The 26,119-nt window shown below is 42.1% G+C and overlaps 1 protein-coding gene across 8 annotated transcripts in view; it reads left to right on the plus strand.

Moving 5' to 3' along the window:
- Positions 1 to 26,119, plus strand: part of SLC9A6 (solute carrier family 9 member A6) — a 61,354-nt gene that overhangs the window by 3,193 nt on the left and 32,042 nt on the right. For 2 of the 8 annotated variants that reach the window (XR_004679988.1, XM_035009131.1), the window contains exons 1-7: positions 6,554 to 6,890; positions 16,653 to 16,852; positions 18,239 to 18,316; positions 18,826 to 18,902; positions 19,210 to 19,322; positions 21,989 to 22,094; positions 25,710 to 25,851. Coding sequence is in view for 7 of the 8 variants with exons in the window: in XM_035009131.1 (XP_034865022.1) it covers positions 6,554 to 6,890; positions 16,653 to 16,852; positions 18,239 to 18,316; positions 18,826 to 18,902; positions 19,210 to 19,322; positions 21,989 to 22,094; positions 25,710 to 25,851 (1,053 nt within the window). In the remaining variant the exon portion in view is untranslated. Of the gene's footprint in view, positions 1 to 4,382; positions 4,468 to 6,495; positions 6,523 to 6,553; positions 6,891 to 16,652; positions 16,853 to 18,238; positions 18,317 to 18,825; positions 18,903 to 19,209; positions 19,323 to 21,988; positions 22,095 to 25,709; positions 25,852 to 26,119 lie in introns of those variants that run through there. The other 6 variants (XM_035009152.1, XM_035009160.1, XM_035009143.1 and 3 more) reach the window with 6 other exon arrangements.

A 26,119-nucleotide genomic window follows, 5' to 3' on the forward strand; every position in this document is an offset into this window, starting at 1 on the left:
GAGTACTCAGTAAATGTTAGCCATTATTATTGCTGCTGCTGCATCTGTAGATTCTTGTAGCTATTTTTCCAGACTAAAGGGGTTCTTTACCCCTTTAGTCTTTCTAAAAACATCAGTTGCTTCTCCCCTTTGGTTATTTTAATTGCTCTTCTCTGGACCATTTCTAGATCTGCTAATATCTCTCTTGGGGTTTCATTACCACATCTGCACAAAGTATCCTAGGTTACTTGTCTGGGGTTAATATGATTATTTATTTCAAGTAGCCTTGACATTGAAAATGACACCAAAAGTCTTACTCGCTTTTGTAGCACACTGAGCTGGTATGTTCAGGAAATAAATGTAAAACTCTAGCACTATACTGGGTCCTAACTGATATTTGGGTTTTTGTTGTTGTTGTTGTTTGTTTTTTTAGAGAGCAAGGGAGAATGGGCAAGCATGCATCTGGTGAGGGGGAGGGACGCAGAGGGAGAGGGAGAGAGAACCCCAAGCAGACGATGTGCTGATCAGGGAGCCCAACGCAGGGCTCGATCTCATGAACCTGAGATCATGACCTGAGCCAAAATCAAGAGTGGGGCATTTAACTGACTGAGCCACCCAGAGGACCCCCCCCCAACTGATATTTGTGACCTATTCTTCCTCCCACTTCTTCTTTTTTTTTTTTTTTTTTAAGTAGGCTCCACATCCAGCATGGAGCCCAATGCAGGGCCTGAACCCACAACCCTGAGATCAAGACCTGAGCTGAGATCAAGAGTCCGACGCTTAACTGACACTTAACCGACTGAGCCACCCGGGTGCCCCTCTCCCACTTCTTGAATATGCACATTCCCTATACCACTGCCCTAAAACTGGGTCTCTTTCTACCCTCTGTTCTTCGGAGAACACACGAACTCCTATAACTTCAATATTGTGTGTGTAGCTCCCACATCTTTCACTGGTCCTGACTTCACTCCTGAATTGCAGACCCTCCACTTGGATATCCCGCCAGTCCCTTAAATCCAGCCTGTTCACAGCCAAGCTGTACCTCCTGACTCCCATTTTAATGCTATTAACAGCCCTAGGTTTTCAGGTTATGTGGGTTCAGAACCTTGGAGTAGTCTTCCAATCATTCTTCCTCAAGCATTCCCTATCTACCCACCCAATCAGTTGCCATGATGGGTTAGTCCTACCTCTGCATCAGCTGCTGTACCCAGCCTCCCTCCTCTCTTTTCCATTCCTACTGCATCCAGTAAGTTAAGGCCATCTGACTTTTCAGCAAGACTATGTTTCTAGCCCCCCCCTTTTTTTTTCTTTTACTTTTCTAACCTCTGAACCGGCCTCCCCTACTGCCCATCTCTCTACATTTCATTCTTCCCCCTTTCTGCTGCCAAATTAACATTGAGGAAGCTTTGACCAGGGAAATGAATGAGTTAAAAATGTCTGCGGCATAAAGATCTTCCACAGTATGGCCTCAACTTTGCTTTCCAGCCTTCCCCTTTCCCCCAGTGTGGGAATGAGTCAATTCAGTGTTTATCAAGCACCTCAAGTGAGCCAAGGACTGTGCTAACCACTGGGCTAAACTTACCTACACTTTTCAGTGATCAGGTATTTACTGAGCACTTACTATGTACCCAGTACTGTAAAATCCTCTTTCAGTTTAGTCCTTGAACTGAGTCTATGTCCCTAAGAGAATTTAATGTCATCTGCAAACACGGAGATTTCCTTGGTCCTCAGTTAAATTTGAGAGATATTCATTGATGCTCAGGTGTGTTTTATTTTTTAAAAAAGATTTTATTTATTTGACAGAAAGAGAGAGAGAGAGCACACAAGCAGAGGGAGTGGCAGGCTCCCCACTGAGCAGAGAGCCTGACATGGGGCTCCATCCCAGGACCCCGGGATCATGACCTAAGCCAAAGGCAGACGCTTAACCCACTGAGCTACCCAGGCGCCCCTCAGATGTGTTTTACTGAGTACCTATTTTGGTTAGACCTTATGCTAGATGTTGTCAGTAAAGAAATAAGTAATGCCTGGTTCCTACCCTCAGAGTACCCATGACCTATGGAGCAACAAACATGTAACTCAAGCATGACAATATTTCAGGAGGGCTAAGAGAGAGAGTTGCCCAGTGGCCTGTGGGAGCTCATACAAGGGGCCCCAAACTCAGCCTCAGGACATCCCAGAAAGCTTAGTGACCTTTATTCTGAGTTTTGTCAGAGGAGAGAGGTTAGGTGAGGAAAGGGCTGAAGGACATTTAAGCAGAGGGAACACAATGAAAGGCACATACGTGTGTGGAAACCACGTGAAGCATTCAGGAGACCGCAGAGTTCCGAATGGCTGAAGCAAAAGATATTTGGGGGAGAAGGGTGGGCTATGAGGTGAAGAAGTGGTCGGGAGTCGGGGCTTATGGAGCATCATGGGCCAGGCTAAGGAGCCACAGCTGACGACAGTGGGGTCACTGGAGGGTTTGGAGCAGGGCTGTGCTATATATAATCAGATGCGTGCTTCAGAAGGATCCCTCTAGTGGAAGCATGGAATGACAGTTGGTGGAGACCAAGGCCGAGGTCAGCAAACCCTGCCCGTAAAGGACCAGACAGTAAATAGTTTAGGCTATCTGCAGACTCTACAGTCTCTTTGGCAACTACTTAACTCTGCCTTGCAGTGCAAAAGCCGCCACAGACCATAGGTAAACAAACGGGCACGGCCATGTCCAATAAACCTTTACTGATGGACACTGAAATGTGAATTTCACATCATTTTCATGTGTCACGAAATGTTCTTCTTTTGATTTTTGTTCAGCCATTTAAAAAAATGTATAAAGCATTCCTAGGTTCAGGCCATACCAAAACAGGTGGCAGACCGGATTCCATTGGCTGTACATTGCTAATCTCTGGACTAGCAGATGAGAGTGTGGAGAATGTAGCCAACTCTTTGGAGAAGCTCATCTCTGAGGGGGAGAGAAAACTAATGTGGTAGTGGAGGCAGGTGTAGACAAAGGCCTGTTTCTCAGGAGAGATCTGGAAGTGGTTTTGGAGAACAGGAAGAGGTAGTGAGCCAGTTTTGTAAGAAATGAGTCACGGGGATGAAAGGCACAGCATAGGGAGTATAGTCAGTGGTATTGTAATGGCGTTGCATGGGAACAGATGGCAGCTACACTGTGGTGAGCCCAGCAGAACATATAGACTTGTGGAATCACCATGTGGTACACCTGAAACTGATAATGTAACACTTAGTGTCCACTAGACTTCAATAAAAAGAAAGCTAGTGGGGCACCTGGGTGGCTCAGTCGTTAAGCGTCTGCCTTCAGCTCAGGTCATGATCCCAGGGTCCTGGGATCGAGCCCCAAGTCGGGCTCCCTGTTCGGCAAAGAGTCTGCTTCTCCCTCTCCCTCAGCCCTTCCCCCTGTCTCTCCCCCTGCTTGTGTTCTCTCTCTCTCTCTCTCTAATAAATAAATAAAACCTTTAAAAAAAATAAAGAGAAAAAAAAAGAAAGCTAGTGGACAAGGAGCCATTGAAGATGGTGGAGGGAGATGATGGTTGGAGTAGATCCTGGAAGAGGCAGGGAGGAGGTGATGGAATGCAGAGTACAGATTGCAGTGTATGTTTCGTAAGGGAGGAGGAAACATCTCTTTGACTGAGGCTAGAGGGGAGGAAGAAAGAAGGGGCATTAATAGGATATCTAAGTAGGTGGCAGGGTAAGGAAGGTGAGGACTATTTTCTTGAGGATCTTGATTTTCGCAGTGAAAAAGGAGGCAAGGCTCAAATTCCAGGTGATTTATCGGTATGGGCATCGAATCAGCCAGGATGAAAGCAGGGCTGGGGCGGGGCGGGGTGGGAGGAGGGTTGCTGTGACCCAGATGCCCACATCCTCCATGAATATACAGGAGTGACCAAGAAGTCATTAGGTGACAAGGAATGGAGAGTGTTAGAGCTTAAAATGAAGGCTGGAGGAGTGAGGAGCTTGGAACAACAATGGGGAAGTGAGCTGAGTGGCAACTCCTTCAGGCCACATGATACAGGGCGCGAGTTGCACATACTGTATGTGTGCATGTGTAAGACAGTGGGGTGGTGAGGAGATAGCACCCCCTGAAACAGCCTCAGAGCACGTGATGTCCTGGGTGAGATCCAAGTACCCGTTAAAGGAGGAGACAGAGGGGACCAAGCAACTGGCTTGGGTTGAGAGAGGGGTACATTCTCAGGGGAGCCAAAACTCATGGGGATTGGCCCACTTGGTAGAATCATTGCCATGTCAAGATTCCTCCTGGAACTGTGATATAAAGAGGTGGCTGGGTGAGGGGGCATACTAAGTCGCTGGGGCCTGTAAACAGAGGTAGAGTCTGGCGCTTGAAGACATTTGCTTACTGGTCAGGCAAGCAATCTCTGACTTTGGTTTTTTCTTTTTTTTCCAAGTTCCAAACACTAATAAGAGACTGAAAAATGATTCTGTGCTGAGGCAAAACAGCCTTGGATTAGGTGGTCAGTCCTGAAGAAACAGGTAAACTAATTTGCTAGGTCTTCTGGGGTAATCAAGCTAGGTCTGGGGAAGGGACAGTGGGGAGACTGAGAAGGATCCTCACCTGGGTTTCGTAAAGGCCAGCCCTGTGTGCACAGGGCAGTGTGGTTAGGCTGGAACCAGGGTGTAGGGGACAGGCAGCCATGAGATTTCTTGGGAAGGTACAGACAGACCCAAGTACTAACAGGAGAAAATGGGCTCACAGTCCCTGGGACAGTTCCTGACCTGACAGGGACAGAATTTGGAGTTGAACACCTGTTCTGGGTCTTTTTTTTTTTTTTTTTTTTTTTAAGCTCACTATCCTCACGGAACTTAAAGAGCTGGTTAGTGGGAGTGAATCCAGAATGGGGTAGCTTGGAGTTGCCTGGATGTTATTTGTCTTAGCAAGGAGGTGATATAGCCATGAGATGAAAGCGTTTAAGAATCAGGACTTCTAGCGGGGGCGCCTGGGTGGCTCAGTCGTTAAGCGTCTGCCTTCAGCTCGGGTCATGGTCCCAGGGTCCTGGGATCGAGCCCCGCATCGGGCTCCACGCTCAGCCGGAAGCCTGCTTCTCTCTCTCCCTCTCCCACTCTCCTTGCTTGTGTTCCTGCTCTTGCTGTCTCTCTGTCAAATAAATAAATGAAATCTTAAAAAAAAAATCAGGAGTTCTAGACAGAATGATAGGAATTGGATTGATAGTACCACTGATGGTATGCAAAATTTGAGAAAGAATTCGTGTTTGTAAGGGGGAGATGAGCTCACTTCAAAGCAGTTCTAGGTTTTTGAGCTTGGTAGGTCCCTCAACAGGATGTGCTATCCCACTGGTAGAGGCCTGAAGGGAGAGTGGCAGGTCAGGGCTGGGGATTTGTAGTGCATACATGTAGAGGTAGAAATGAAAGTCCAGAGAAGGCAAAAAGCCCACAGAGACTAAGGTGTGATTTGATAAATATGGAGAAAACAGGAAGCCACTGTTCTCCAAGAGGTGAGAACTGTGAATCTTCTGGGGTGCCAGGTGGAGAGGCTGAGAGTAGAGAAAATACTCTTGGAGGAAGAGAGATGAGAGATGGTGTCAAAGGTGACTTCCAAGCTGGGGAAATTTGTGTTAGAACAGCAGGGAAAAGGAGCAAGAAGAGAAAGAGAAACGCACCACACCTCAAAAGATTTCCTCTTTGGGAAGGGAGAGGAGTGTTTGGAGCTTGGGTAAATTTGGGCACACACCGATTGAATCTTCTTTGCGAGATGAACGAGTGTCTCTGTACGGGTTCCTGACGTGAGAGATGACTCGCATCTCGGGTGGTTGACGTGTAAGGAAAACTGAACGTACAGACACACGCATATTCCTTGCCTTTGAGTCCATTTTTTTTTAAAATATTTTATTTATTTGACAGAGAGAGACAGCGAGAGCAGGAACCCAAGCAGGGGGAGTGGGAGAGGGAGAAGCAGGCTTCCCGCCGAGCAGGGAGCCTGATGTGGGGCTCGATCCCGGGACCCCGGGACCACGACCCGAGCCGAAGGCAGACGCTCAACGACTGAGCCACCCAGGTGCCCCTGAGTCCATTTTTTATGAACTACTACAGTGTTGTTGGTTTTTTCCCAGTGAGGACAGAACAAGGAGAATCCGATTTAAATGACAGAGATGGAGTTCTGGGCGTCCCCCGAGGGGACAGCTTCTTATCCAGTTAAGAGACACTGGGGGACAATATTGAGATGTGTTATGAAAGCTCGATTCCCCTGAGAGCTCTAAGAATAGGACCAAAGTAGACCTAGCTCGATCCGCCTCTGCTTGATTACGCCGAGCTGAGGTTTCTTTTCCGGAAGGCCGTGGGCTAGATGCGACAGCCTTTCGTTCCCTGGCAGCACCTGAGTGTGCGGCTGGGGGGAGCCGGTGCGGTGGAGGCCCGAAGGGCAAAGGGATGGGGCCGAGCGAGCCGGGAGTGCCGCGTCCCCTTTAAGAGCGGCGACGGTGGCGGCGGCCGCGCGCACTCCGACGGCTACCCTGGGGCCCCGCCCCTTTCCCGTGAGCCCTCGGGGAGTGGTCCGACCGCGGGCGGCTGCGGGTGAGGAGCGGGGCGGGGGGCGGGGGGAGTCATGGCTCGGCGCGGCTGGCTGCGGGCGCCCCTCAGCCGCGGCGGCGGTGGCGGCGGCGGCGGTGGCCCCGGGGCCCGCCGGCTCATGCGGCCGCTCTGGTTGCTCCTCGCAGTGGGCGTCTTTGGCTGGGCCGGGGCTTCGGACGGCGCCGGCGGAGCGGCGAGAGCCATGGACGAGGAGATCGTGTCCGAGAAGCAAGCCGAGGAGAGCCACCGGCAGGACAGCGCCAACCTGCTCATCTTCATCCTGCTGCTCACCCTCACCATCCTCACGATCTGGCTCTTCAAGCACCGCCGGGCCCGCTTCCTGCATGAAACCGGCCTGGCTATGATTTATGGCAAGTGCCTCAACCCTTGTCCGCCCCCTGGCGCTCCCCCTTTCTCTGCCCGCCGGCTGCTTCGCCTCCTCTCCTGGCCCTGCTCGGCCTGCGTTCGGCTCACCTTCTGATTCCTTTCATTTTCTGCCTCGCCTTCTCCCCCACCCCCGTTTTTCAGCCTCATCTCCCCTTTTTCTGTTTTGCCCCCCGTTTTTCTGCCTCACTCCATTTCCTCCTCCGCCTCGCCCCCCGTTTTCTCTGCTTCGCACCCCCTTTCCTTTGCCTGTCCACACCTTTTTTTCCTCCGACCCCACCCCCTTTTTCTTCCGCGCATCACCCCCCCTCCGCCTCTGCCTACCAAGCTCGGGACCCGGGACTGAGGATGGGAAGGGAGTGGGTGCGGTGTCTCGGATTGGGCTGGGGACTGGGGGAGGGGAAGACAGCATAGCGATCTATTTCTCTGGGGTGTCAGTTTGTTTAAGGTCCACTGAAGCTGCAGTAGTATCTCTGCTGCTCAGGATCTGGCTTCCTTTTGGAACCGGAGTCCACCTTTACCCATCACCCAGCTCTTGCTACGTACGCCCTGTCCTTTCGAGGTTGAGAATGAAAACCTTACCTCCCGTGTAGCCCAAGTGAAAACCCGAACGTAAAAGAAGCTACAAGGAAGGCTTGGGGTATTTTGAATGACATCCTGATTTATTGTACTATGCTCGTAATATCTGATTAGGATCCGTATGGTCTACGTTCCTAATCCAGGCGTATCGAGGTGAGGACAGGAAAGAGTTAAAGATCTCCCAGCAGTGTGTTGTACTATACGGTGATCAGGACAGTTCAGCCAAACAGTGATTAGGAACACCACGCATATGCAGTATGGGTGACTTGCTGGTGGCATAAGGTTATTGACAGACCACTGAGTAAATGGCTTCAGTTCTGGTGTCTTAGTGTGCTTTCTTTTTGAGGTTTCTTATTTATGTATTTTTATATTTTGGTCTTAAAGCGAGAAGGGCAAATCGACCCATGGGCTCATAGGCATTTTGGCCTGCTCCGAGGCCTCATGAGAGGTAAAGATGTATATTGCTGACTGTCTTAACGTGACTATGAGGGTGTAGGTGGCTGAAGACATGAGGGTGGACAGACAATCCTTTCTGTGCAGTCCGTGAGTGAAGATTATCTTCATATGGAACAGGCTTAAACTGATGAGCTTGTTGAGCTTTGTTTCTCAGACTTGCAAATAGGTAGAAGAAGCCTTGGCACAAAAGAGACATTTCTCCACGACCCTCCCCCCCAGCCCTTTCCAGTAAATACGGACTTCTGGAATGTGCATATGTGCATCTCAAGGGTGACAAAACAAGGCAGTTGTGTGCATCAGGAAAATGCATGAACTCAGGTTTATTTTTCATCCGTAAGGTAATGTGATTCTAAGCCTGTGTGCAAATATCTCTGCTCCCTAGGATTCTTAGTTTTTAGACATATTAGATGGTTTTCATACTTCATATTTTTTGCATTTTACTTGCAGCGCCCCTTAAGCTACACATCTCTATATAATTTCTCTGTATAACAATGTATGATTTATATTTACTATATTGAACAAACATTTGCTAGTCAGCCAACTATGTGTTAGGCACAGAAAATACAAAGAAATAGAAGATCCCCACCTTCAAGGCACTTAGCTTTCTTGGGTAGACAGATCACATAAAGAAAATAACGGCATCTTAAATTCAGTTAAATGCCAAATGAGTATTATGGTGTTAAAACAAGGAACTGATCACAGAAGCCTCTTTCCTCCCTATGGAGAGAGTATGATGTAGTGGTTAAAGGTGCAGGGCTTCAGACCAGAGGTCCACAATTTTTTTCTGTAAAGGGCCAGATAGTAAATATTGTTGACTTTGTGGGTCACATAGGTCTCTGTTGCATTTTCTTCTTTTTGTTTTTTTCTTTTTACAAAGCTAAAAACCATAAAAAACTGTTCTTAGCTCATGGGCCATACACAAACAAAGCATCACTGTGGTTTGCCAACTCCTGCTTTAGAGTCAGACCAGGATTCCTGTCCCACTGTGCTAATTGTTCTGTGTGATCTTAAGCGAGTCCCTTACCCTCTTACACTGTGATCTATAAATTGGGGGAAATGATAGGAGGGTTATTGTGAGGAAGAAATGTTTTTAGCTTAGTACCTGACCCCTAAGTAAATGTTCAATAGATGATAGCTGTGATACTATTATTATTGTTTTATAACTGCATTTTCTCAGGTTAGGCTTAAAATAGTTCTTTTAATTCCTTAGTCTTATAAGAGGCAAACACAGTATTTTTTTAGTATCAAATAAGTACTTAGAATTGCCCTGAAAATACTTGCTCCGTGGTCGTTGATATCATTAACTTCTTCTAACTCTTGAACTAAATAGAAAAGTGGTATTACTGACTGCATTTCCTGATGTTTCTGGTAGTAAAAGGTAATGGAGTACCTTAGTGTTAGTATTTTGTAAAGGAAAAACAAGGGTATCTCTTGCCGAATATCAAGTGGAAGGGTGTTATCTGGGAGTCAAATCTGGGCTTGCTTTGTCACAACTTGGCATTCTTTAGCCTGTTCCATTTTCTCAGTATGGCAATGGGGGCTATGGATAAACAGCCTCCTAACTAACTCCCAAGTCCAGTTTGAGAATAGATGGGATTGGGTCAAAGTATTTTCAGTGCCATGGGAATCAATGTTTTCTAATCCTAATTACTGTCTGCCATTTACCTTTTCTTTGACTCTTATACCATCATAGCTGTTATGTCAATATATTATTTTAAGACCTTTATTTTTCAGCTTGACTTCTGGATGAAAAGGCTCCTTACTCTGGGAATATCCACCCCTCCAAGATTCAGCCCACCGATGATTTTATTTCTGTCATGTCAGTTTAGCTACCTAAATCCTGGAAAATGCTATTTAAAATAAGCCTCTCCTTTATCTTTTCGAGAATCAAGAGTAAAAAAAGAAAAGATTAAATTGTGATCAGTTTCTAGATTGTAATATAGCCTAATTGCTCCAATTACAAACACAATATGAAAGCACCCAAGTGTTCTGTTCACTGGGCTAACTTGCTTAAGAAGCTTAAAAGTGAGTCACCATTAGTAAAAATTGTCAGGGTAGTTAATTAAGTCTGAAAAGTGATCACTCACTGTAGTGTGTTTACAGATGGTATAGAAAGCAAGGGACAGGGAAGAAATATTTTGCCTGAAATTTCCAGCATCCAGAGTCCTACGCTTAACTGACGTGATTCATCAATAAATATTAAGTGTCTTTGACGTATGAGATATGATGGAAAATACAGATATTAGTCATCTTCCCTGCCCACAAAGCACTTACGATCTAGTGCCTTAATAGGTAATGTTGATTGAGCATTCTAATGCGTTCATTTAAACCCCCTAACAACCTTGTAAGATGGGTACTATTATCTCTCCCATTTTACATAGAAGGAAATTGGGGCAGAGAGAGGTTAAATGACCTGCCTGAAGTCACATAATTTGTAAGTATTGAGCCAGGATTCGGACCCAGTCAGTCTGGCTCAGCAGCCCCATTCTCTTAGCCCCTAACCTTATTGTCTTATACTGAAGAGATAAAACTTAACTATAAAGATAAACCAGTTAGTATTATCATCACTATGCATAAGGAAACTGAGGTTCAAGGAGAGGTTATCGACCCTAAAGTCACAGACTAGAACTTGATGGAGCCAGAATTCATACATCTATCTGACTTTCAAACTTGTGCTTTTTCTCCTACATCATGCTATAGTAAATTTCGTAAGATCATATATGTAGAGAGATAATACTTATGTTGTAGAGGTTTTGGAGATAGATTGTGAGGGAAGGCTGTGAGGGAGTAGAGACCTTAACCACTGGAGCAGTTCATTGTGACGTGAGAGCAAGAAGATGATCAGAAAGTTAAGAGAGGCTTGGGGGACTCAGTCGGTTAAGCGTCCAACTCTTGATCTCAGCTCAGGTCTAGATCTCAAGAGTTCAAGCCCCGCACTGGGCTCCACGCCAGCATGGAGCCTACTTAAAAAAAAAAAAGATGGGGGGCGCCTGGGTGGCTCAGTCATTAAGCATCTGCCTTCAGCTCAAGTCTTGATCCCAGGGTCCTGGGATCGAGCCCCACATTGGGCTCCCTGCTCCGCGGGAAGCCTGCTTCTCCATCTCCCACTCCCCCTGCTTGTGTTCTCTCTCTCGCTGTCTCTCTCTCTCTGTCAAATAAATAAATAAAATCTTTTTAAAAAATTAAGAAGAAGAAGATGAGAGAGGCTTTGGAAATAGAAAAACCAGACTTCAGTGCTGGTTTTATCACTTAATGCCAAATACTGTTGGCTAAGTCATTTATCCCCATTTTAGAGATGAAGAAACAATGATTGAGAGATTTATAATAATATCTACTACATAAGGTTATGAGGATCAGATAATATATGAAAGAATTAGGATGGGGATTGATTGATTCAGGTGCTAAGTGAAAGAATTCCCTTGGAAAAGAGGTTGATCTTTCTCCCAGAGAGGGGCTAAAGAGAAATGAGCTAATGTTGACACGGGGAGGCTTGGAATTGAGGCAGCTTACATCAGATGGCCTGTGGCTTCTCCGAAAAGGAGGCAGTGAGATTGAAGATTTGAGAAGGAGGGTAAAGGTTGGAGGAGCTGCTGTAGAAAATGTTCTAGGAGACAAAAAGATGAATAAACACATATAAAACTAACCAGAGGTCGGCAAAGCCCTTGCCTTTTTTTGGCCATCTTGAAGTTGAATTAGCTTTTAAAACAAATTCTAACAGCATTCTTCAAGAAGTAGATAAATGTTATATAATACACACACATACGTGTATATAAATCTCTTTGTACATACATACACTTGTTAATCTGTAGAAATTTTATCAATTTTGACCACAGTTGATATCCCAGCAATATTCCTTCCATATTTTTGACTATCAGAGGCTTTTAGTGTCATAGACTGGGAGAATGGGCCGAGATCCCTTAGAAGACCAATTTCCATTGACCATGAGCCCCATACAGTGTTGGAGCCCTGGGTGATACACTGAGTTCTTTATCTCTGGGAGGGGATCCAGCTCAAGAGGGTCAGGAATGTGTAGGAGAGGTGGGACCTTTCTGTTTTGTGAAAGATACCTCTTTGAGGTTGTATTCTTTGTTGCCTGTTAGTGGTAATTTTAAATTTCATGCTGTCAGTGTTTTTTTGTGCGTCTAAGTAGGAGGCTGGAAGTTTCCTCCTTATCCCCTTAACAAAGCACTCTTTTTGTGTACTTCTCTTCACTGAGAATTGCTTTAACTCTATGATTACGATTTGAGCTTTCACAGAACCCAAATTAACTTGAATGGTCAACTTTATTCAGAGAAATTCCAATTTTTCAAATGTCTGATGCTGTAATAAAAGGATCTCAGTTTTTTCCAACCTAAGTAATTATTCTCCTTGCTGAAGTTTTAACTGCCCAAGTGTGTGTTTTAAATTTGTCCAAGTGCTGAGTCCTCCTCAGGGCACCCAGTGACATTTCAGCATTGAGTCGGAGGGCAAAACGGGTAGATACCATTCCTTACACAGTCGGCCTTAAGGACATGGAAAGAATTTGTGCTGCTGTTATTATTTGTAGTAGCTTAGCTATGCTTTTGGCACATAAATATAAAGCGGGGGCGGCTTTTACTGAGCCCCTTAATTAGGGGGTCTTATGGGATAGTAGAGAAAGAGCTCTTTCTGTATCATATAGCGGGATGACTGTGGATCTATAGCCTTTGCTCACCCAGGTTATGTTTGTCAGACCCAGCTAATACCCAACCGTCCCTTTTTTATTTTTGTTTTTTTAGAGGTTAGATATTTTCACAGTGTATCTTTCATTTTTTTAATTTTTAAATAAACATATACGTCTTCACTAATTTCTTCCACCTCCCACACCCTGCCTCTGGCAACCACCAGTCCGTTCTCTGTTATCTATGAGCTTGGTGTTTTGTTTTGTTTTAGATTCCACATATAAGAGGGATCATATGGTATTTGTCTTTCTCTGTATGACTTATTTCACTTAGCATAATGCCTTCAAGGTCCAGCCATATTGTTGCAAATGGCAAGATTTTATTCTTTGTATGACAACAATATTCCGTCATGTATATACGCCACATTTTCTTTATTCGTTCATTGATGGGCACTAGGTTGTTTTCATGTCTTGGATATTGTAGATGATGCTGCAGTGAATATGCGGGTACATATATCTTTTTGAATTAGTGTTTCTGTTTACTTCAGATAAATACCCAAAAATGGAATTGCTAGATCATATGGTAGGTTTTTTTTTTTTTAATATTTTGAGGAACCTCCATACTGTTTTTCATAATGGCTGCACCAGTTTGCATTCCCACCAACAGTGCACAAGGGTTCCCTTTTCTCCACAGCCTCGTCGACACTTATTTCTTGTCTTTTTGATCTTAGCCGTTCTGACAGGTGTGAGGTGATCTCATCATGGTTTTAATTTGTATTTCCCTGATGCTTAATGATGTTGAGCATCTTTTCATGTACCTATTGTCTATCTCTGTGTCTTCTTTGGAAAAATGTCAGTTCAGGTCTTCTGGCCATTTTTTTATGAAAAAATGTTCAGATCTTCTGGCCATTTTTTAATCAGATTTTTTTTTTTTTGCTATTATGTGTATTTTGGATATTTTGTATCCTTATCAGATATATGTATTTTAGATATTAGTCCCTTAGCAGATATATGATTTGCAAATATTTTCTCTGTCATTTATTTTCAATCTGGGACTTTGTTAAAAACTTTTTAAAAATTTCAGGTCATCGTACTGTTCAGCAATTACTCATTGCTGCTCGCTTTAAAAAACGTGTGACTGTAAGTTGCCTGGAGAATCCCTCATCTCTGCACCCTCCCCACTTCCCACATTTGTCCCCTCTCCTGCATTTATCACTTCCCACTTTGGCCTGGCTTCTGCCCCCACTGCTCCACTGGAACTGCCCTTACCAAGGTCACCTGTGAGCTCCTCGTTCCCACACCCGATGGACCCTTCTTAACACCTGTATTCCTTGAGTTGGCTGCAGCATTGGCTAGTTTTCATCACTTCCTCCTCTTCCTTCCTATTCCTGGTAATTTTCTTCCTTCCACTCCTTCATCAGCTCCTCCTCCTCTACCAGCTCCTTTACATTGGCTATTAAATGTTGGGATAAAATTCTGGGCGTATATCCATAGTCCTCTTCCCATTTTATTTGCTCCCCAGGTAATCTCAAAGGCACCTGACTTCAGCCATCTCCACTTGAGACCCCCTACTTCCTTGAGCTCCACATCCCACACACTGAACTGTACATGTTGTCACAGGTACATCAAACTCAACAGGTCTGAAACAGAACTGTACGTTTTCCCCTGTGAACCTGTTCCCTTTCTCACTGAATGGCCCTGCTACCTATCTGGTTGCTCAGGCCAGCTTACCCACATAGTTGCCAAGTCAGTTTGGCTCCTCTTAGTCTTTCTCCCAGTCTCCCTTCCTCCTGGTCTACTCAGTCACTGAATTCTTCTAAAAGATAATACCATCTAAAAATCTCTCTCCATCCCTTTCTCTGCCCTCTTAGATGAAGCCCTAAGCTCTTAGTGCCTGAAGGACTGCAGTGGCCTTCTATCTGGCCCCTTCAAACCACTGTGGTCTAGAACAACCAGTCTTTCTAAAATAGAAATCTGATGTCAAGCCACTGTTTATTTATAATCCTATGACTTCCTTTTGCTTTCAAGATAAAGTCTAAACTCCCTTCCCCAACTTGCAAGGTCTTTTATGACTCAGCTCCTGCCAATCTTTCACACTCAACTCTGTCACTTATAACCCAGCCATACTGAACTACATGTGATTCCCTGAATGGCCTGTGTTCTCCCACTCTTCCATGACTGGATGTGGCCTACTGTACCTCCTACCTGGAAAACCTCTTCTTTTACTTTGTTTCCTTGCTTAGGTGACACCTCTGGAAAGACTTCCCTACTATCCCACTACCCCTTCCCACTTTCCCCGGCTGGGTTAGGTAACTCTTTTCTGTTTTTATAACACCTTGTATCCATATATACCATACTATAATTGTTTATTTGGTCTGTTTTCTCTAATTGGGCTGAGAAGGAGGGACCTTGTTTTCATCTCTGAACCCCGGGGGCCTACTCAGCATAGTACTCTAGTCACATATATTAAAAGAGTGGCTGGCGGGTTAGTGTGAAAGGAAACAGGGAGGTCAAGTGTAACTGATAGTGGTGTGCGGTACATCTTGGAGTTAAGGGAAGTTCCAGAAGTTTGAGTTCAGTTTGCACTTGAGCTGTATCTATACCATGGAATATTATTTGACCATGAAAAGGAATGAAGTTCTAATACATGCTACAACAGGGATAAACCTTAAAAATATGATGCTGAGTGAAAAAAAAGCCAGACATGAAAATTCAAATATTGTAGGATTCTGTTTAAATGAAATGTCCAGAATAGGCAAATCTATATATAGAGAAAAAAGATTAGTGGTTGCCAGGGGCTGGGAGTTGGGGGGTGTGGTAGAAAGTGACTGCTAATAGGTATGGGGTTTCTTTTCGGAACATTGAAAATGTTTTGGAATTAGATAGTAGTAATCAGTATATGACTTTGTCAATATACTAAAAGCCACTTAATGGTTTAAAAGGGTAAACTTTATGGTATGTGAATTACATCTCAATAAAGCCATTATCAAACAGTTTGATCAATACAGGTGTTAGTGCCTAGAACATTGTGCACATTTGAATATCAATATGATGATCCAAGTACAATTCTAGCAATATGTTGATGTCATAGTGCTGGACTGAGGACTTCGATTCCATGTTTTGATTTTGAAGCACATATTTTTATATTTTTTAAATTTTTTTAAGATTGTATTTATTTATTTGCCAGAGAGAGAGAGAAAGAGAGCACAAGCAGGGAGAGGGAGAAGCAGGCTCCCCACTGAGCAAGGAGCCCGATGCGAGACTCGGGGATCATGACCTGAGCTGAAGCAGACGCCCAACCGACTGAGCCACCCAGGTGGCCCAAAGCACATATTTTTAAATTAAAATATGACCTTTTAGTGGTAGAAGAACTCAGTCGATCTACAAATGCTATTGATGTTCTGATTTGTTAAACGTGTATTATTTGGCCAGCCAGGTGCTGGGAAGTGTTGCGTGTTTAACAGTCTTATGAATTGATGGATGGAGGTGGAGGTGGTAAACACATTTGGTTGGGACACCTTGGAGCATATTCTGTGTACACATCATTTGAAGGTATTTTTTATTTTGTTACATTACTAATCACCTACTTATTATCTTGATCTAGAAATGCAGTGATATATGCTGTAACCTAGGGAATGTTTTTTCCTCTTGTCGCACTGGATTAGATAACTATTAGACTCTTAGATTTTCAAATTTAATAATACTTTAAAATGGGGGCACCTGGGTGGCTCAGTGGTTAAGCGTCTGCCTTCGGCTCAGGTCATGATCCCAGGGTCCTGGGATCGAGCCCCGCATCAGGCTCCCTGCTCAGCCGGAAGCCTGCTTCTCCCTCTCCCACTCCCCCTGCTTGTGTTCCCTCTCTCGCTGTGTCTCTCTCTGTCAAATAAATAAAATCTTTAAAAATAATGATAATAATACTTTAAAATGTAACTGCATTTGGTCTAGAAATTGGTTCTGAACCACAGGGGACTATCATCAGAGTTTTTCTGTTAGCAATCCAAAGGTATGTGTGGGGTACAAAAGAAGCAGTCTTTGTCCAAAAGAAGAGCTTATATGGTTCTTTTATTATTTCCAGGTCTTTTGGTGGGCCTTGTGCTTCGATATGGCATTCATGTTCCAAGTGATGTAAATAATGTGACCCTGAGCTGTGAAGTGCAGTCAAGCCCAACTACCTTATTGGTAAATGTTAGTGGAAAATTTTATGAATATACACTTAAAGGAGAGATTAGTTCACACGAACTCAATAACGTTCAAGATAATGAAATGCTTAGAAAGGTAAGTTCTTCGTTAAAGGGAATATTTGGATTTTTTTTTAAAGTGTGTAACTAGCAGCAAAGCGATTCAAGAGAAGAATTAATAAATAATGAATTTTTAATGGTGTTTAAAATCAGTCTCTTGAAATGGAGAAAATCTCAATTAACAAGTGTAATATAATGCTAAGGAAATGGACATCTGTACATTTCATTTTCTGATTGAGGCTAAGTACTATTATCCTTTTTGTTTCATTCTCTGATGTTTGTAATTGTAATAAATGGTGACTGCTTAGTATTGACTTAAGCAGAATTTATAAGCATTTCTTTCAATTTGCAGATGGTCCATTGAGTTTATTTGATAATACCTAAAATATTCCATTAATATTTCTTTGAATATTATTATTTCTTTCTTGTTTTGACTGTGTCCTATATGGAGGACAATTTAATCTTTCTTTGATTCATAATCTGGCACAACTTTAGGGGCCTCATTCTGAGGATCAGTTACTGTACCATGCAGTGCATAAAGCTTTATGTAGGAGGCTGTGCCACAGTCTTACTGGCCCCCAGACGTTCCTGGAACTGCTTTCTCCTGTCCCCGCCATAGTCCCCCATGAAGCTTCTCGGGGCCTCTTTGCTCGGGTCTCTTGTTGCCGCCCACCCTTGGCCATGTGCCTCCACTTCTGTCTTCTGCACGGGCAGGACTTGGCTTTCATAGCTATTTGGATTGTGGTACTGACCATCTTTAATGCCTTTTACAATTTTATACGAGCTTAATTTACTTTGCAGCGAGAGTCCTTTCCACCTGTGGAAAATTCCAGTTCCTTAAAAGTTCTAGTAAACGAAATTTTAACATGGGTGTGTGTGTAGCTGCTTTGTGTTCATTTCAGATCCTGCTGCAGTCTTATGAACAGAAAGGGGCATCTATGTTATTATAGGGAATAGATATTAAAAGAAATAGGCTGTCAGGACTAGAAATCTTAGTCATTCAGAAATTTCTTACCGTAATATTATGCTGTATACCTTTAGAGGTGTGACCTGTGTAAGAAGTCTGTTTCTTGCCAGCAATAATGGCATACCCCCAAATTTTGTTACCAGTTTGGGGGGGGTCTCTTGTATTTAAAGCAAAGATATGTTCATGCTTTTTCCCATTTTTAAGATTTTTAATGTCATAGTATTTTACCACCCTTTCCACAGATATGACTTAACTGATTGCTCCAACACTGTCTCCTTGTCATTTGGTTGAGAAATAGAACAGCAGCTATCCTATATGAAATATTTTTCAGTGACCACAGTAATATTCTTGCCTTTCACCAGTTTAACATTCAATCTTTTTTCTTTTTCATAATTTGATAATGTAATACGAGGTCTTCTATGGGAATTCATCTAAAAGAACTCTTTATTTTAACAGGTTACCTTTGATCCGGAAGTATTTTTCAACATATTACTTCCTCCTATCATATTTTATGCAGGATATAGTCTGAAAAGAGTAAGTGCTTATGTATTTCATATACTTTGAACAACTTTAAACTCCATGGACTTTGTCACGTCTGACACTTTAGAAACAGGCAGTTCTTTCCAGCTTTCCCTCCTTTCTCCTCTCCTTGCTGAAATTTATGCCTGCACAAAAATTCTTTCTGTTATTTCCTTTTAACGAATAATGCATTTAATATTAGCAGAACACACTAGAATAGAAAACCTTTTCTTGGGGCGCCTGGGTGGCTCAGTCGTTAAGCGTCTGCCTTCGGCTCAGGTCATGATCCCGGGGTCCTGGGATGGAGCCCCGCATCGGGCTCCCTGCTCGGCGGGAAGCCTGCTTCTCGCTCTCCCACTCCCTCTGCTTGTGTTCCCTCTCTCGCTGTGTCTCTGTCAAATAAATAAATAAAATCTTTTAAAAATAAAAAAAATTAAAAAAAAAAAAAGAAAACCTTTTCTTTTTCAAATAATCGGTAAGTATTCTAACACACTGTAACTTTTTTCTTTCTTCTTTTTTGTTAGAGACATTTCTTTCGAAACCTTGGGTCTATCCTAGCATATGCTTTTCTTGGAACAGCAATTTCTTGTTTTGTAATTGGGTAAGTACTTGAAGGTTAAAACACTTTTTATCCTTCAAATTATACTTTTTAAATAATGCATATTTTATTTATGCAGTATTGTATTCTTGAGTGTGTCTAAGGACCTTTTTCGGTGAAATGCGCTCACATAGATAATAAGTTGTTTGAATTCTCCTTAAGGCCAAGGTATTACCATATTTAAATGACACGAGTTAAATTTGGGATTAGTCACAAAGTACTACAGTAGACCCATCTTATTCTTACTGTATTCTGACTTCTTTAACAGTTGCTGTTTTTTTTCTAAAGTAGAAATGTGTTTATTGACCAGGTCAATAATGTATGGCTGTGTCACACTGATGAAAGTAACTGGACAGCTTGCAGGAGATTTTTACTTTACAGACTGTCTGCTGTTTGGTGCCATTGTATCAGCAACTGACCCAGGTATGTGTCCATGAGAGTGGAGCTTCAGTGCTTAAAGTTACACTGTTTTGCTAGCAAAAGCACATGTGTGCAGTCCTTCCTTTAGGTGTAGAAGTCATAAATTCCCATCGTACTGTACTTCCGATTGTAGAGGAAAAAACAAAATTCATAGGTCCTTTTGGCTTAAGCACACATTTTTTAAAATTTCATTTTATTTATTACATTTGCCCATTACTGGTCCTTAGCTTGATGCTGTTTAGACAATGGCTGTAAGGCCTTTTCTTTAGAAATTCAGGTTGGTGTCTATCTTTAGTAATTGGGTATTTGGAGAATATGAACTAGATTGGTTAAAATGCGTAATAATGGTACACTTCCTTTCATGCTTCTGGAAAACCAGTCCCCTAAAAATCTTTTGTTTATATTCAGCTATCCACATATAAGAATAACAGTTTTTCGATGATTGTCAGAAGGCAGTTGTGCTACTGTTAGTGTGATTTGGCATCACTGGTGGGCCTTAGTATACATTAAAGAATTGTTTTTATAAAATCAGCTAGGGATGCCTGGGTGGCTCAGTCGGTTAAGTGGCTGCCTTCAGCTCAGGTCATGATCCCAGGGTCCTGGGATCGAGCCCCACCCCGCCACCCCCGTCAGACTCCCTGCTCGGCAGGGGAGTCTGCTTCTCCCTCTCCATTTTCCTCTGCCCCTGCTTGTGCTCTCTCTCACTCACTCGCTCGCTCGCTCTCTCAAATAAATAAAATCTTAAAAAAAAAAATGCTTTAGAGAGAGAGTGCACACACGCAAGCAACCCCGGGGGGGGTGGGGGGGGCGTAGAGAGAGAGACTCTCAAGCAGTCTCCGCACTGAGCGCAGAGCCCCATGAGGGGCTTGATTTCACAACCCTGAGGCCATGACCTGAGCCAAAACCAAGAGTTGGATGCTTAACCGACTGAGCCACCCAGGCACCCCTGAAATAGTTCTGATATGAGCACAGCTGGAGAATGAATACAATTCTATGGAGTTAGGTGGTAGTTTTCCTAATATAGTATTGGTGAGCCTCACAGCTATGTTCACTGTAGGAACTTAGAGAAGATGCGGGATGAAGACCTAGCGTTGGGACTGGGGTTTTTGAACTAAGGAGGCAAGGTTTCTTTCACTGGACTTGAGGACCTTGGCATAGGTTTGTTCTGTGTTACTTTTTGCTCTTGTAAGTTAATCATCTTCTTTAATTGTCATGCAGCACAATTAAAGATGGGATCCTAAGGTTATCTCTGAATTCCTGTGTTGACTCTGATAACACGGGGCATTATATATAGGGAGTAGGAAAATATGTTCTCTACTTTATACGAGATGATTTTACAAAGCTGAGAGGGCATTTTACAGAGCGATTTGTATACTTCAGCATTTTTAAAACTGAAAATCAAATTGCTCCTTTCAAGACCATCAGGGCTGCCCCCTTACTGTTTAGAGCTGCTCCCATTATCTGTATGAAGATAAGATGGTTTTTGCAAGGAGCCAATGGTCCTTTTGCTTAGAAGCAAAGTCCTTGACTTTTCAACATCTATGAGAAATCTAAGTCAATCGGACTGGCTGTGTTACTTCAACCTTCTGATTTTGTGTTGGTAGAAGTATTGCCGGGATGCTCAAGCAAAACTGTTCTGCTCATATTAAGTTGGATGGTTACATTTCTTCTGAGTTATATAGGCATTTTCCCCTATAATAATTCTGTTATTTTGCAACAGTTTACTTGCTAGAAGGGTGAGCCATAGGTTTTCTTTGCAAAATTCTTCAGCACCACTTTTGCCCTCCTTTTCTCGGTAAGCTTTTGTATCAGTATATTCCAGATGAAATGCTTTGCAGTAGAAACTACATCTTTTAAAATGCAAGTATCGTGTTTTGTTGGTTGGCATTTGAAGGGGCTTTCCCATCTCTGGTTATAATAATCTTTCATGTCTGCTTGGGCTTATTTAGTGAGTGATCTGTATGTGACTCAGCAATTAAAGTTATATTACAACTTCAATCTCATCTGATTTTTCTAAGAATTCTCATGGAATTGTTGCCTAGAAGGAGGGTTTTTTTTTGTTTTTTGTTTTTTGTTTTTTAAATCTTCTCAGGCTGTGATAGCCTGATCATTGGCTTCTTATTAAGTTAAATATAGCAGCTGTAATTCTGGTCATAAATTTTATCTCAGCCAAAAACCAAACTTGTGCTTTCATTTCCTACTGTCTTTGCTAAACTAAACCAGTGTGCTTGAAATTTGCAAGTCAGATAGAAATGAGTTGTAAGGCTCCAGGGAGAAAATGAAGTTTGCAGCAGGAGATGCTTTTCGTAATACCCTTCTTCATCAGATTAATGATCACTTGGTCTGGAAGAAGTTCTGTATATATTCTTTATGGAAAAGAAATGTGCAAGACAAGCTGATTAGCATTTGCATGAAACATATAGGTCAGCTCAATCCTCCAGGGTTAATTTCAGCTGTTTGTAAGATAAAGGAAATATTGCGGGTACACAATTAGGGAAAAGAGAAGTATCAACAGGAACATACTGAATCTTTAATATGGTAAGAGAATGTTTATTGGGATCGGATCCTAAGAGGAAGAGATCAGTTTCTAAGTGGCCATCATAATCATCTATGAAGGGGACTGTGTTACATTCGTGATGTCTAAATACTCCCCTCTTTCTACTTGCTAGTGACTGTCCTTGCCATATTCCATGAGCTTCAAGTGGATGTTGAACTCTATGCACTTCTTTTTGGGGAGAGTGTCCTCAACGATGCTGTTGCCATAGTGCTGTCTTCGTAAGTGTTTGTTTTCTTGTTTTTTTCTGTATTTAGAATGTTGGGGTACTAGGAACCAAAAGTCGCTTATTGAATGAAGTGCATTACGAATGCAGATGTTTGAAAGACTGAGGCATTGTTTTTTTCCTCTTAAAGAAATACATACTTACAGCCAACATGGAAAATGTGGGGAAGAAAAAATGGTATATCCTTCTCACACCTAAAGGCAATTACTCTAAAGATTCGAGGGCACTGACTTTTATTCTTGTTTTCTGTGCATGCTGTTTTTACACAGTTGTGATTGTGGTGTGTATATGATTTTTTATTCTGTTTTAACATTATAACATGAACATGTTTTCTTTTTTAATTAAATTAAATTTTTGGAACAGATAATATATTTACATGGTTCAAAAATCAAAAATGTACAGAGAGGTAACATAGAAAAGTCATGTTTTTACTCCTCTTTTCATCCACCTGTCCCCCCAGCCCCTTATATGTAACCATTTTGATTAGCTTCTTGTGTATCCTCCTATTTCTATATCCAAATGCAGCCACACATATGAATAAATATTCTCATTTGCCTCTTATTTCTTATTTTAAAAGTAGCATGCTAAATATATTCTATGCCTAGCTTTCTCTCACATAACTATATTCTGGAGATCTTTCCATATCGAAGCAGAGAGTTTCTCATTCTTTGTTTGCAGCTACAGAGTATCCTATGTGCTGTACTATGAACTCTTAAAGTTGATTTAATCAGTCTCCTATTGCTGGAAGCATAAAAGAGTTTTCAGTCCTTTGCTATCCCAAACAATGCTGCAGTGATTAACTTGACCTCACCTGTTTTATACATTAGTAGGATAATTTTCCAGAAGAAGTGAGATTAGTTATGTTAAAAGATAAATACATTTGTAATTTGGTAGACATTGCTACATTGCCCGTCAAAGAGATTATGCCATTTTGCACTTTAAGCACTGAATTATGGGAGTGCCTGTTTCCTCATAGCTTTCCCAACAGAATATTTGTCAGGCTTTTACATTTTTGCCAGTTTGATGATTGAGCAATATCTCATCGTAGTTTAATTTGTATTTCTCACATTTAACATAAGCATTACAGAAATGTTTGTTAATTTTTAGAAGTGTTAAGACAATTATTGAAATGAGCAATACTTTAATCTACTTATATGTAGTAGTGTTTGCAGGTGAAAGAATGAGTCTGAACCTCTGAGGGACTCAATCCTGCCAACCCACTCCTACTAAGCAAATATCTAGCCCCGTAGACAGTTGCCTTTACTCCATACCATCTAGTGGCTGGAGGCCAGGGACGCTGCTCAATATCCTTCAGTACACAGGCAACATCCCCCACCCAACAAATAACTACCTGGCCCCAAATACCAACGGTGCCGGAACTGAGACACCCTGGTGTTTTAACCAAGATCACTTGTACGTTGTTCTCAACATTGCAGTTGGTAACATCTACTCCTTGTATGGTACCTTTTTGTCATTATTTATGATAATAAAATTAATACATGTTTGTAACAATCTAAAGTATTTGACTTAGTAGAAAATTCCTGAAATTTCAGTTCTCAAATAACCACTATTAAGGTTTTCATCTAGGCTTTTCTATTAGGATATTAACATACATATAAATATATTGATAATTTTTATTTTATTTTTTAAATTTAATTTTGTTTTATTTAAGTTCAATTAATTAACATATATGTATTATTAGTTTCAAAGGTAGAGTTCAGTGATTCATCAGTTGCATATAACACTCGGGGGCACCTGGGTGGCTCAGTCGTTAAGCATATAACACTCAGTGTTCATTCCATCAAGTGCCCTTCCTAATGCCTATCACCCAGTTACCCCATCCCCCCCACCCCCTATATTCATAATTTTTAAACAAAAAAGGCATAGTACTAAACATACTCTTCTGTAACTTGCTTTTCTCACTTGGACATTTTACTGTGTTAATACTTCTATTATCCCATTGTATGGTACACCACAAATTTACCTCTCCTACCCCTTACTGGTTAATGTTTGATGTTTTCTAATATTTTTTATTGTGAATGGCACTGCAGTGAACATATTTATGTGCAAATCTCTGTGAATCCTTGTGAGTTTTTCTGTATGATGATTTTTAGAAGCCGAATTTCTAGGCCAGTGGATATGAGCAGTAAACAATTGAGAGATACAGTCCTATTGCCCTCCAAAAATGTAATGTAGGTCTATTTGAAAGCAGTTGCACTGCATGTAAAAGGAGCCGTAGGTATAGTAATACCCAGCTTCCAGGAATGTAGCACAGGGAAATAGTCCAAAATTCGGAAAAAGTGCAAATATGCTCTTTCACCTGTTTATTATAGTAGCAAAAATATTAGAAGCAACTTTTACATGTCTAAGAGTAGGGAAATGATTAAACAAATGGTTATATCCATTTGGACCATTTTTGGTCCTAAAAACCATAAATGGTGGTGGGACCCTTTATGTATAGATAAGATAGCATGACATTAGAAGCCATTTCATATTTATGAAAATAATATTTTTTTAACTTAACTATGGAAGTATGAAAAGAACTTGGTGTACATGGTATAGCAAGCCCATTTTTCAGCCTTGAACCTTAAAAAACATTGTGGTAACCACAGGGAGAATTCATTATATTCCTGGGAATGTGTTTTTTCTCCTTCTTTTCTTTGACATGACTTGCATGATGTCTTTGAGTCCAGACTTTTTATAAAAACACTGGTACGTCAATTAACTGAGATGAGAACTGATTTACTAATGGTAGACACTCTCTCCAGACACCTGCTGACGGTGATTTTCTCAGCCACTTCTATTTCCCAGGGTGACCATTTTAAAAAGAAGCATTTTTAGACCAGGTTTGGACTTGTAAGTTCAAGGCAGAGAGTGTCTCCTGTAATTGTGTGTCTTGGCCTCTTGCAGAGTGACTTTCTTTTCAAAAGTTTGAGGTAGAGATTCAGCTGGGTAAGCTAAGTGGATTCTAATTCCTTGGATGGACTTTCAAGCCCTTTTCCCTATAAAAGTCTATTTCAGTGAGTGAATAGATGTTAGGCATTGGGCCCATTCTGGTATTCTAAAAGTTGAAAGGGTATTTCAGTCATCTTTTTTTTTCCCATAGGAAAAACAAAATGTGACCAGGTTGAGTATTGAGCAGTGTTCTTTATATTCTTATGCCTCTGCTGAAAACAAGTGGAATTTTTCATTAGTTTGTTCACATTAGTATGTTAGGGCTTGTAGGCACTCAGTGGTAGGAAGTCTTGAACAGAGTCATAAAAGAATAGTACGGCACAGTATCTTGACGCTGGAGAAAAAGGCTCGGTACAACTTCACATAGAAGACCTTGGAATATTCTATCTCCTGAAATTGTCATTTAAAGTAAAAGCTGAATTTTCTTGCCAGCTGGATCCACCACAGGGTGTTTAGTAACCTTTTGTCCTTATTTTGGCAATTCAAATCAAAAGTTTATGTCCCCTCTCCCCCCCGCCCCTCCCCCAGCCCTGATTTCATCTTTCAAGCTCTACTACCCTAGAGAATGTATTTATTTATTTATTTCATTATTTTTTAGATATAGCTCTTAACGTAAAAGTTGCTTCTAGAAGTGAAAACAATCTCTCTCTTGTAGCTCAATAGTGGCATACCAGCCAGCTGGGGACAACAGCCACACCTTTGATGTCACAGCCATGTTCAAGTCTATTGGGATTTTCCTTGGGATCTTCAGTGGATCTTTCGCAATGGGTGCCGCAACGGGTGTGGTGACAGCTTTAATATCCTTTTGTTAATCTTTCCTTGTTAACCTAAAAAGTGCTTGAATCCTGTATTCCATGGTCTCTCCTGTTCCAGAATTGACGTTGTGTTACAATTATGTGTTTAAGATTTATTTTTTTAAAGATTTTATTGATTCATTTGACAGAGAGATAGGGAGCATGAAAGAGAGAGAGAGCACAAGCGGGGGCAGCGGCAGGCAGAGGGAGAGGGAGACGCAGGTTCCCCGCGGAGCAGGAAGCCCAACGCGGGACTCGATCCCAGGGCCCT

The sequence above is a fragment of the Mirounga leonina genome, unplaced genomic scaffold (assembly GCF_011800145.1).
Source record: "Mirounga leonina isolate KUSES-001 unplaced genomic scaffold, KU_Mleo_1.0 Mir_101664, whole genome shotgun sequence".
Taxonomy (NCBI): Eukaryota; Metazoa; Chordata; class Mammalia; order Carnivora; family Phocidae; genus Mirounga; species Mirounga leonina.